Raw genomic sequence first — 12,006 nt, forward strand, 5'->3', positions numbered from 1 at the left:
CCAGTTGAGTCAAATGAAACAGCAGCTGCTTTCTGACAGTTTAAACATATACTATTGTCTGTACCTGTATTGCATCACCTGTATATCCATAACAACCACGTATACATGCAAAATTGCCGAGATGACTTGTCTTATCCAGAGAGACACTCTACATACACTAATCTAATGCTGCCAAAAAGGGCAGTTAAATGTATTATAAAATGAGATGCAAAAACATGTAAATACTTGTGGTGTAAGAAAAGTTTGTTGATGGAGGTTATTAGATTTGAAGAAAAAAAACAAGAGTTGTTTGCAGTATTTTCATATATTTTTCAAACATCATACTGCCCTTCAGATTAAGGGACATGAGTGTGTACTGTGCAGTTTCAAATCCAGGTGACAGATTCCAGAGCAAATGCTACTTAAATCAACTTTGATTCATTGAGTAAAACAACATCGGCCAAAAAGATGGCTTCCATGCTTCCTCCAGAAACATCAATCAAGGGAATTCAGTGTCATGGCCATCAGTTTTACGTCTATGCAGGCATGCAGTATCTGATGTAAGCAAATTATCAAATGATAATGCGTTGGCAGTCCTGCGTAAGCACACATAACAAATAAACTAAACTGTTTAATCAATAACGCTGCCTAAAAAGGAAACATAGGTGACATTTTGGCCAATGTCGCATCCTCATAGCACATCATTTGAAGAAGGGCCATTGATTGAAACATTTTGGACGAATGTGGTGAGTGCATAGTATCTGGCGTATATCAGCAGGAACAGCAATAGCGGTAACTCCACATGTAGCTTCCTCCAAGGAGCTACTTAATACTGTCACCGTTTCTTAATAAGCGCACACTAATGAGTTCTCATTCGGTCACCAGAGGAAAGTAGGAAATCCTCAACACACACGGCCTCTAATTTAAAAACCCATCATCGCAATCTCAATGACCGCTTTCTGAAGATATAAAGAGTTAAAGCAGACCAGGCATGAGAGGTTGACCTGAATGTGCTTGGAAATGATGGATCGCACAATGATGTAATTCAATGTGCCTCTGGTCCCCGGAGGTAAAGCGGGGTAATCTCTTAAACTCTCTGAGCAGCAGAACTGTCGGCAGAACTCTCTGCATATGGGAAACCATTTGCCTGTCATTCCGCATGGGCTGCGTGTCCTCCTGTCTGAATGTTCAGAGAGCAGAGAGTTTCAGTTTCATTTATTAGGTATAACCCTGTGAGCCATGCGGCTCTTGACTCGGGTGCAACCGCAACAAACAAAAACATGAACAAGAAACATTTTAAAAGTGACTACCCGCAACAGAAAAATCCAGGAAAAACCAGCAAAAGTCTTCCAAAAAAAACCCACCGTATTTCAACGCTGTGTGCAAAAATCCCAGTGGGATGCAAGTCAAAAAATAACAACCATAAGACAATTTAGATTCAATTATCAGGCTAACTCTGTGCTACAACAAACAACCATGATTAGTGACACACGTAGGCTCTAAGAGAAACCGTTCACATTCAGTGTGGCTGATGAGTGCTGCACCTCTCGACACGTGATCGGTCCCTAAGGGCGGTGGGGGGGGGAGTGTGTATCCTTTGTTTATAGTTGTAGCTTTCAGGTGCCATTTGATTGAAAGGGATGGATTGTGATATTCCCAATGCGACTGGGAAACGTGTGGGGTTTTTTTTCTTTCTCTTTTGCTTTCTCAAGCACTTTACTTAATATTGCTGGTGGAGAGGTCAAAGTGTGATTTAAAAGGTCGATCGCTTGGCGGCCTCGTCGTGTGAACTCAAGATGTGCACACGTCCAGTGTGAATTTGCGGCTTCTGTGAGTGTGCTTGCCATGCCAATGTTCCGTGCTGCGTTGTATTTCCAGGCAATCGCTCAGAATAGAGCCTGCGAGTAGCACGCCGCAGCTAGCCATGTCGAAGGAGGACCTTACAGGTAATATCATGGTTACTCTTCCCATGAATCAATCTAGATCTGAAGTGTTTCGTGACTGCAGGGATCCGTACTCTTTGGTTCTTTCGGCAAAGTCACGTAGTAGGTATAAAATAAAATAAATTCAATCACGACGTTTCGGAAGCAACACAAGCGTCCGTCATCAGGTGGGACAGCCACCCTCTCTATCTCTCCTCCCTGGCTCCTCCCCCCTCTCTATCTCTCCCCCCTGGCTCCTCCCCCCTCTCTATCTCTCCCCCCCTTGCTCCTCCCCCCTCTCTATCTCTCCTCCCTGGATCCTCCCCCCTCTCTATCTCTCCCCCCCTTGCTCCTCCCCCCTCTCTATCTCTCCCCCCCTTGCTCCTCCCCCCTCTCTATCTCTCCCCCCCTTGCTCCTCCCCCCTCTCTAGCTCTCCCCCCCTTGCTCCTCCCCCCTCTCTTGCCTTATACAGCCTCTTGTCACAAGCAGCTCTTTTGCCCATTACAGCAATTTGTTTCTTGCTGTGGCTGTCCCACCTTGTGTTGCTTCCGAAACGTCGTGATTTATTTTATTTTATACCTACTTGACTTTCCCAAAAGAACCAAAGAGTATCTTCCCATGAACTTCACCCTTTGATTCCCTCAACCCATGTTGATGACTGTCTACCAGACTGGCTGTTTTCTCATTTCCATCCTGTATTTAACCTCCATATTTCAGGTCACAACACTTGTCTTTCGTCTCTTTTACCTAGTTACGTATGCACGTATTTTGAACTTCTTTCGCACCGTACGTAGCCAACCGTGCTAATTGGAGGTGCTCAATTCAAGAAACATTTTCACAGTTGTCGATTACAAATGCGATAGTGCCCTTTGTGACTGACCTCTTGGCATTTTGGGTCTCTGAACTTGTGCTCAACAACTGTGATGGATAGAGCATCATAGTTAATGCTAACGGTGAACCTTCCTTTACCGTGTTCTGCAGCTTCCAACTGGGCAGCTGTGTGCACATTTTCACAATTGACCTGTTTGCAGTGCCTATGCTTTGGCGATACTGCATTTGCAGCGGGCGCACAAGCACAAATAACGTTCGTCAATCACACTGGCCTAAAATGAAACGGAAAAAAAAACGTTGATAAATGTGTTAAGTTGTTTGAAACTAGCCTTTTGCCCGTCCAGGGACCGGGTGTATTGCAGTAAATGTGAAACTTGCAAGAGAAAATCAGCTCGCGACGTAATATATTCATTGCATCAATTTGTGTGCAATTTGTAAGGGCGCGGTGACACAGACCTATTTCATTTAAATGTTATAATCCCTTGTTCATCACGACGTCCTTTTTACTTTGATGTCTCAACAACAGCGTCACGGAGATCACGTGATGACGTGATGGTTCTGCCTTTGTAGTGAGGGTTGTCAGTTGACGCCGAGGAGGGGGGAGGAGGCGCCTCGCCCCCCCCAGTGGAGTGACGTCACCCGCTAATTGTTATTAATGGTGGGGGTGTCCATTTGGAGGACGGTCACCTCTTCATGATTATTATTGAGGGGGGCTGTTCGATGTGGAGTGACGTCACTTGCGCATAATTATTAGTGAGGGGATGGGGGAATACTCCATATTGAGTGACGTGACCCGCTCATGATTATTAATGAGGAGGGGTGGGGAGGGTGGTGCCAAGTTGGATGACGTCACCTGCTCATGAATATTAATGAGGGGGGCTGTTCGATGCGGAGTGACGTCTCTAGCGTTCAGGACAGACAGATTGCTGGGTGACTAGTAGTAGGTATACCTGATGCGTGTTGTGGCAAAGCTTGTCTAGCCTCTGTTCCTTAATGAAAACAGGGCTCTTGATTTATTTACACACGTGTTGCACTGTCTGCAAAATGGGTCAAGGTAATTTTGCAGTCAAGTGTAATGACGCACAGATATGTAAGATGGAAATTAAATAATAATAGTAATAATGATAGCTTGAGGCTCTTTGTCATTCTGCTGATCGGATGACGGTCTGGCCTCGTAGTGTCAGTTGTTTGACCAGACTTCACAATGCTGGTCAGCGTGAGTTGGTGAAAGGGGGGAGCCCAGGACTGGTTCAAATGTCACTCGCAGCTGATGTCAGCCCGAGTTGTGAATTGGACTCAGCTAACCGGGTTCATAATTTACTGTGATAAGAACTGCAACATCACTCCCCCTCTAGGATAAAAATACGAAACTTTAATTCACATGTACTTGTACTTGCATTGAAACATTTTTTTAGATAACTATGACCTTGCTAAGTTTTTGCGTCAATGCCTATGTAGCTCAGTTGATAGGGCAGCAGGCTCCCTGTCAACTTGTGTTGTCATATGGAGAAAGAGCAATGTGTTAGAGTATGATATGTTTTGAAATGCAGTTTAGGAGCTTCTGGAGATGCAGAGGGAATATTAGCGATGTTTCAAAGGAATAAGTGCAGTTGAGCTCGATGTTCCATTGTGTAAAGTTATTCGCCACATTCGCGCTGTGGAAATGTCCTTGAGTCTCCGTCAGTGCATAAACTGTCTGCAAGAGTACACGAGTTCAAATCCGGCCAGGGTCAGCTTGTCCCCTTCCTCGCTGCAGAGTCAGTCAAATGGGCAGTTTGAGCTGCACGTGATGAGGCTTCACCGCTCAGTAAGGGACCCAGCCCTTATTTGTCCACCGGACAGACCGGGCTCCGCCAAAGGAATGTGGAGTTTCCACCGCCGACTTGGGACCGCCAACGTGAATGAAGCCACAGAGGCGGTGCTCGCTTTGGGCAAGAGCGAATGTTTTTTCCTCTCAATGGAGCCGACAGTAACGCAGAATTTCTCCGTTTTTTTCTTTCTGCGCGCGTGTCCGTTTTCCATTGGCCGCCGTCCAGGGCCCTCCGACTTGTCGTCATCCCCGCGCGTCGGCAGGAGACCCACGGCCCCCGAGGCGCTCTCCTTCCACAGTCCGGGAGCCACGCCACCCCTCGCGCGCCACACCCCGCCGTGCTGCCACCGCAAGAGCCGCAGCCTGGGCAGCAGGTTGGGCCAGCGCACGAGGAGGGCTTTGGCGGCTTTCAACCGTTAGTTTAAGGCGCCCCAGTCCCATTGTATCACCGTACACCCGCGTCCCAACGATGCAGTCGAGGCCGTGTGGGCTGTGCTGAGCTCGTCCTCGTATGCGGCTCGGGGAGGTCCCAGGTTGTTGTTTTCTTCACCTAGGTCGGTAGGCGGTGAAGCCAATCGGGGCGGCGGGGGGTGGGGTGGTGACTCGGTTTTGCCCATCGCCTGTCTGTTCTGGTTTTCACCAGGAATTGTCCTCTGCTTAAGCTTGCCTGACCTGTGAAATCAGTCAATCTTTCTGGGGCATCATAAGTGGCCGTTTATGTCGTTTGGATGATAATTCATCACTCAAGACAAATGCAATCACGTGTAGTTCTTCTCTATTGCAGTATTGTGAGATTATTTTCGTCCCCATGATTTGGCCTGGTTTTTTTGTGGGCGTTGTGAGTATTCGGACACCCCCAGCATGTTTAGATGCGGCTGAGAGACACCCGCAATATTTCGGGGAAAAAAATCCTGGTATTTATAAGCCTCTATTTTTCTCCCTTCAACATGGTGACGCAAATGCTGATTCATGCCGATGATGGAACCTTTCAAAGCAGAGCAGCGCATGGACGGTTGCCGGCAGTACTGAGTCAGTAGTCGGTGGTTGCGTAAATTTACTATAATTACTAATTACTATAATTATAGTCGGGTAGAACTCCATAATTAAGCGGGGGGGGGGGGGAGCCAACTTCGTGAATCCCATTTGTAATCTCACAAATAACCACTGGGAAGCATTTGCGAGTGAGACTCGCCCCAACCTCCACGGAGTGGCTGCAACTTCTGCTTCCAACCGCAATTAAAGACACCCGTCCACCGCATGCGTCATATATCTCTCTGCGTCCGCCGTTGCAAGTGCCAAGGAATAGACGGGAACATCTGTGATTCATAATAAGACTCGAGCGAGACAAAATGCAATAAGCCGCGGTGTCGAGGAAAGAGTGAATCTGGTAGCCTTGGTGGCTTCATAGAAATACAATTTATTCCTAAATGCATCTGTGCCTTTAAGATCCGTAGCACATTTTTTTGGTGAGCGTTTTATTTTTGCAACTGAGTTTAAAGGTGATAGTGCGTGAATATTTGTTGCCATTAATATGTTTTATTTATTTAAATTAATTGTAGCTTATGAGCGTTCGTTCGTTAAAATCAGATCAACTATTAATTCATGGAGAAGCTATTCAAGTACCGGATATCTTTCTGCTCCCACTGCTAACCCCTAATGAGCGATTAGAGAAATTTTAATTACAGCGTCATTCGAGCTAAACGAGCGAGTCCTTAAATTATTTGTGTCGTACTTTTTTCCACGCAGCGTCTCGTGTTACAGACCCCCAGACCCAGACACAAAATCAAGCTCGTCGGCTCGAGCGAATTAGCCAATACCATAACGGCTCCGTCGAACTTTTAAAACGGTTCGTGTGATTGAATATCAGTCACTTCAGATCAGTGCGGTTGGCTACATGCGGCGCGGAGAAGCTCGGCGTACAACGCGCACAACAACGAGGCGAATTTTCCGCACGTCTAACTCCCGACGACGGGGTGGGGGGGGTGGCGGCGCTCGGTCCCGTTTTTTTTTCGTGCCACGGCCAGTTTCGTGGGCCCGCAGTCAGGCACGGAGTCCAAGAGCATGACCCTGCCAGCCGTGCGGCCGCGCCACCTGCTGGACGACAGCGTCATCGAGAGCAGCAGCCCCCTGCGCACGGCTACCGACGCCTCGTTCCTCTCCAGTGGTCTCTCCATCGGTAAACACGGCCTTGCACTCCCCCCCCCCCCACAATTGCACCCCCCCCCCCCCACACACACACACCCCTGCTCAAAAAGGAATAAAATCGGCCTTTCTGATATTTTGAATGTATGGTGCGTCCGGGTGTAATGGTGAGGGCGAACTGGACTTGCAAATCCAGAGGTCACCGGTTCGTGGCAGTTGAAACAATTGGCAGGTTCTTAAGCCTCATGGATTGTTCTAAAGCCCCGTTTGTATTTGGTAATTACACAAATTAGGAGCTGCCATGGTATAATGGTTAGCACACTGTGGACTTGCAATCCAGGGGTCGCTGGTTCGATCTCTTCTCCTGCACAGCAATTTAAACAATGGGCCAAGTTTCTTAAATTCCCTCCCCACCCCCACCTCTGTCCACCGAGCCGTATAAATGGGTACTCCACAGTTAGTCGATTGGCAGCTCGTGTGTGTGTTGGGGTAGAGTGTGGGTACTCCAAATTATTCTCAAGATGTCTGACCAGCATGCAAAATGAGGCCAAGATATTCTCTTGAGAAGCTCTGTCGAATTTCGATTTAAAGCCTTCGTGACTGCAAGGATTCATCTTCTTTGGTTCTTTCGGTAAAGTCACGACGTTTCGGCCACAACACAAGCGGCCGCTTGTGTTGTGGCCGAAACGTCGTGAGAATTTTATTGTGTTATTTAATTTTATTAATTTATTATTTTATTCTCATTCTACGTGACTTTACCGAAAGAACCAAAGAAGAAGCTCTGTCGAGCTTGCTCGAGTGGAGGCTCTTCTGCCAGCAGTGGCACGAACAAGCAACTTGCAGGTGCCGCACCTTTGCCCTCACCATTTTGAGATGCCGCCCTGGCATTAAAATAAAATTTCTACAGCTCTGGATAGATGCCCCCGTGTGTCAATGTATTTGAGTTGTACATTTGGCTCTGCTGTGTCGGTGTCATCGTGAGCACCACCAGCCAGTGTCACAGTGTACGGTGAGCTGACTGCTGCCGTTTATTTCCCAGAGGGCTCAAATACAAAACCTACAGGGAGCAAAAGGTTGCGGCACACTCACCGTTTGAAGATTATGAAAGGCGCGGAGTGTTGTCAATAGCTTTGTACACTTCACTTGTTGGTGTTACATTAACCGTGTGCCCCCTGGTATTATGGTTGAACAGTGACACCTGTAGTTTAAATTGCATAATGTATTTAATTTGCACTGATAAATGTTGGCGATCTTGTGGTGTTTTTACACGGCCCATGGGCCCAATTCCCAATTAGGAATACGTAACCTTTACCTACAAAAACAAAACATCGCAAATGTCTCCATCACCAGCAACATGATGATGCATTGTGGCCAATTTATCAAGATGTGAATTTACCCCATGTGTCCTTCACTGTACCACGTGTTATTCGGCACGGTGTACGATGTTTCACTCCACGTACCGGAAGGTTTTTGCAGAACCGAATTAAATTTGCTACTGCAGAGCCCCCAAAACCCCACGCAGTCGCTCTTTGACCATTGCCCGCCATCTGCGATTTTCAATGTTGTTAATGGCATGCTTTGTACAATAAAGCACGCGCTTTGAAACACGCACAAGTGACAGGAATCAAAATATCTGTACTTTGAAACATCATACATATTGGATTGGTCAAATGATCAATGTGAAATAGAGTGAGTATTCAATGAATGTTTAACTCTTGTGCTTTTAGGCAGTAGTGAAGGGTCTGAGCTGAGTGAGGAGCTCAGCTATGCTGGATTTGACAGGTACGGTCAATAAGTGTAAAAGCTGCTTCAAGTCACAGGACCGTGCATGGCATTGCAGGCCATCACAGACGTATTACAAATTAATCGATAGACAATTGCACATTCTCCATTTTTGAGTTTGCTTTGCTTTTATGCTGTTAGCTTAACGCAATATTTTGCTCTGTTCTCAGAATGAAAAACGTACGAACATATTCAATCTTGGATATTTGCAGATTATTTTATGTGACTGGTTAAAAATGGATAGTATATAATTTTAAGCATAGCCTTTCAGAATTTGATTTGTAATTGGTTTCCTTTTGGTTAGATAATCTTATCTTATATTTATATAGCTCTTTCATCCGAGGTGCTTTCCAAGGATGATGAGTGGTACAATTAGGGTAGCAGAACGTGATTTGGTGAATAGAAATGGGGTATGGGAATAACATGGTTACCTCGGGATGGAGGGAAGGATGGGCCAGGGAGAAGAGATGGTTTCTTGAGGGAGGAGCCAAAACTAGACGGGGAAGGTGCTTGCTTAATGTGGAGGGGAAGCTTGTTCCAATATTTGACAATTGCTATACTTGCTTTTCAGCATTCCGACTTTGCTAATAAATCAAATCAGTTGGCGTGTTTGCACAGTGTATAGATTCAGCAGGGATGATGAATACATTCACGCACGGTATAGTTCTAGTGGGTGTGGCATATAAAGTGCTGTACTTCAGATATACAGCAGTAATCGGATATACAGCAACATGTGTAAATGTAGCTGAGTTCAAGATATATCAACTGCAATTTAATTTTGTTGATTCTTAGGTTATGTTAATTATACAAAACAATTGAATTATAGTTTAACTCAAGGATGTAGCATTATTATATTTACATTTTTGTGAGATGGGTTTTTATATACAATGCATGTATAAGGCACACACACACCTATCGTACACGGTACGATCGCACACATGCCTGGTAGCATTTGACATGTCTTCACGTTGTTTTTCGATATCATTTTGCAAATACGCTGTCCCACATGGCATCTGGAGATGTTTTAACACTCAACGACCCCCTGCGTTAAAATGGAACACCCCAAAAATATAAAGGCCTTTGCTAGGTGTGCAACCCCGCCTGTACGTGTGTGTATATATGTTGAACTTCTTTTGCACCGTACATAGTCAACCGTGCTAATCGGAGGTGCGGGGGGGGGAGGACACCAAACTCAGCACAAAAAGCAGTTCTAAAGAAACGAGTTTGTCAATCTCGATTTGCCCGATCGCTTCGAGGGCAATTCAAAGTACAGGTGCCAATGTGCATATTTTTTGGGTGCTTCATGTTTTTGGCGGGTGGCACTCGGTTCTTGAAACATCTTTGTGGGGTCTCATCCGCCGATGCCGCCAACAACAACAGCAACAACAACAAGTCGCGTGATTGCACGGAGCGTAACCCCACGGGATCGTGCTCTTTACCTCGCAGTACACTGCCCCTGCCACCCCACGTGGGGCAAATGACAAAGTATGCGACATGGAGCGCAGGACACAGGAGCAGATGTGCCAGAGTGCATTTCATCAGGTACACCGCATAACCGCACGGCCGCCGCTGCATTATCCGTTGCTGCATCATCGGCATTTTCATTATGCTCCCCCACCACCCGTCCCCTTCCCCTCCCCCCCCCCAATTTTTTTTCCCAATGGATGTGCGAAAGCGTTTCCTTTGTCGATGGCATGGACGTTGTGCACAAAGAAGACATTTCTGTTGAAAAAAACCTTGCCCTTATTTTGTAGGCGCCGAGAGAAAGTGGCGCAGCAGCTTTATTTGTGCACTAAGATAACATAACCAACGTTACGTCGGTCAATGAAGTGAATTTTGTCAGTTTCACATGTAATTTTCTGTTGGTAAAAATAAATAAAAATACAGTTATAATAGACATAGTCTTTGGTTCTTTCGGTGAAGTCACGTAGGTATAAAATAAATTAAATCGCGACGTTTCGGGCGCAACTCAAGTGCCCATCATCAGGTGGAAACAACCCCAGCAATAAACAAATTGCTGAAATGGGCAAAAGGAGGCTGCTTATTTCAGCTATTTGTTTATTGCTGGGGTTGTTTCCACTTGTGGTGCGCCCGAAACGTCGCGATTTAATTTATTTTCTACCTACGCGACTTTACCGAAAGAACCAAAGAGTATGGATTCCTGCAGTCACGAAAACTTCAAATCTAGATTATAATAGACAGCCCTCAATCCACTGCTGGAGAAGGCCTACCTATGCCCTATTGGTCATTGTTTTTTTTTACCATACTTGACCGTACAGGTTGGTGATTGAGGGCCAACAAGCGATAGCACTCTCCACTGAAGTTATCCACGGCCAGGAGACGAACCCGGGTTACCAGGCTTGCAGGGCAGTGGAGTATCCACTGCACCACCGCAGCCTCCTCCAATAACAGTCGCAATTATTTTGGTGGATTTGTCTATGAATTTCTCTTCTGACCTTGCTCCACCTGTATTGAAATGCCATCAATTTACGGATGAACCATTTTTTTATGTTTCAATAAAATCCTAATATTTGCATTGGGTGTTGTGTGTGCGTCTAAAAAACAAGTCAAGTCGTCAATGTGTTTTTGGTTAACATGTTGTGACTTTCTGGCACAGTTTGGTTTATACATTGTCAACATTGCCTGCATTTATAATCGTTTTCCTTTGTCAGCAGCTCCCTGGATTTGGATGACTCACCGCTGCCTCCTCCGAGCAGCCTGGTCAACTTGGAAGGAGCACTGAAGCGCAGGACCATCTTGAAGGAAGGACGGAGACCGACCGTACGCTCAGCCTGGGAAAATCACACTTGTCTTGTCTTGGAGCATATTGTATCTGTGTGTGTGTGTGTCTAGATCGTTACTCAAATATGTAGTTGGGTAATTGTTGCATTGCATTTTTGTGCAATTGTGAGTCATTCCCATGACAATAAAAGGCAGTCTATCATATCCATTATTGCCAAATTCCATGTGGCCAATTCACAGATGAACCACCGTAATTTTGAAGGTTTTCATTTAATAATTTGTTAGTGCAACATTATTTTACAAGCGTTCACATGTTACGTTAACGTTTGTATTTTTTGCATTGCTCTTGCTATTTTTTGTCATAACAGATGTCTCCATGGACAAGATACTGGATCTCTTTGTGCGGAGCAGATCTATACTTTTATTCGGCAAAGTCCATGAAGGTTGCGGACAGAAAGCATGTGAGTTCAGAGATGGGTTGTTAGAGTTTGTTGGCATGCTCACCACAAGTATGTGTGGTTAATGCAGACTTGATTCTTTGCAAAAGGTATGTGTTTGACGTTTGAAAATCTTAACACCTGTTTTATTGCCAGAAAGGGTAACACCTATACTTAGTTTTCATACTTTGATACGGGCAAAAGGTGCCACGATATTGGTTGCTACGTGCATATTATACACGACGCCACTTTCCAAGCTCTGATTCTTGAGCTCCATTCGTGTCCATGACTAAATCATGTACTCTCCGTCAGATCGTGGAAGTTAACCAGGCTTGATCTTGAAAAGCTGCAGTTTGAAAA

The 12,006-nt window shown here is 45.6% G+C and overlaps 1 protein-coding gene across 8 annotated transcripts in view; it reads left to right on the top strand.

Moving 5' to 3' along the window:
- The window catches only part of LOC116944948 (ras-specific guanine nucleotide-releasing factor RalGPS2-like), a 226,099-nt gene that overhangs the window by 212,067 nt on the left and 2,026 nt on the right, over positions 1–12,006 (top strand). For 7 of the 8 annotated variants that reach the window (XM_032958926.2, XM_032958928.2, XM_032958930.2 and 4 more), the window contains 7 exons: positions 1,858–1,925; positions 4,770–4,917; positions 6,568–6,719; positions 8,413–8,467; positions 9,914–10,009; positions 11,140–11,248; positions 11,578–11,670. In XM_032958926.2, coding sequence (XP_032814817.2) covers positions 1,858–1,925; positions 4,770–4,917; positions 6,568–6,719; positions 8,413–8,467; positions 9,914–10,009; positions 11,140–11,248; positions 11,578–11,670 — 721 coding nt within the window. The remainder of the gene's footprint in view (positions 1–1,857; positions 1,926–4,769; positions 4,918–6,567; positions 6,720–8,412; positions 8,468–9,913; positions 10,010–11,139; positions 11,249–11,577; positions 11,671–12,006) is intronic. The other variant, XM_032958929.2, reaches the window with a different exon arrangement.

This window comes from Petromyzon marinus, chromosome 22 (assembly GCF_048934315.1).
Source record: "Petromyzon marinus isolate PM22_M1 ecotype Great Lakes invasive population chromosome 22, UKy_Petmar_22M1.pri1.0, whole genome shotgun sequence".
NCBI lineage: Eukaryota > Metazoa > Chordata > Hyperoartia > Petromyzontiformes > Petromyzontidae > Petromyzon > Petromyzon marinus.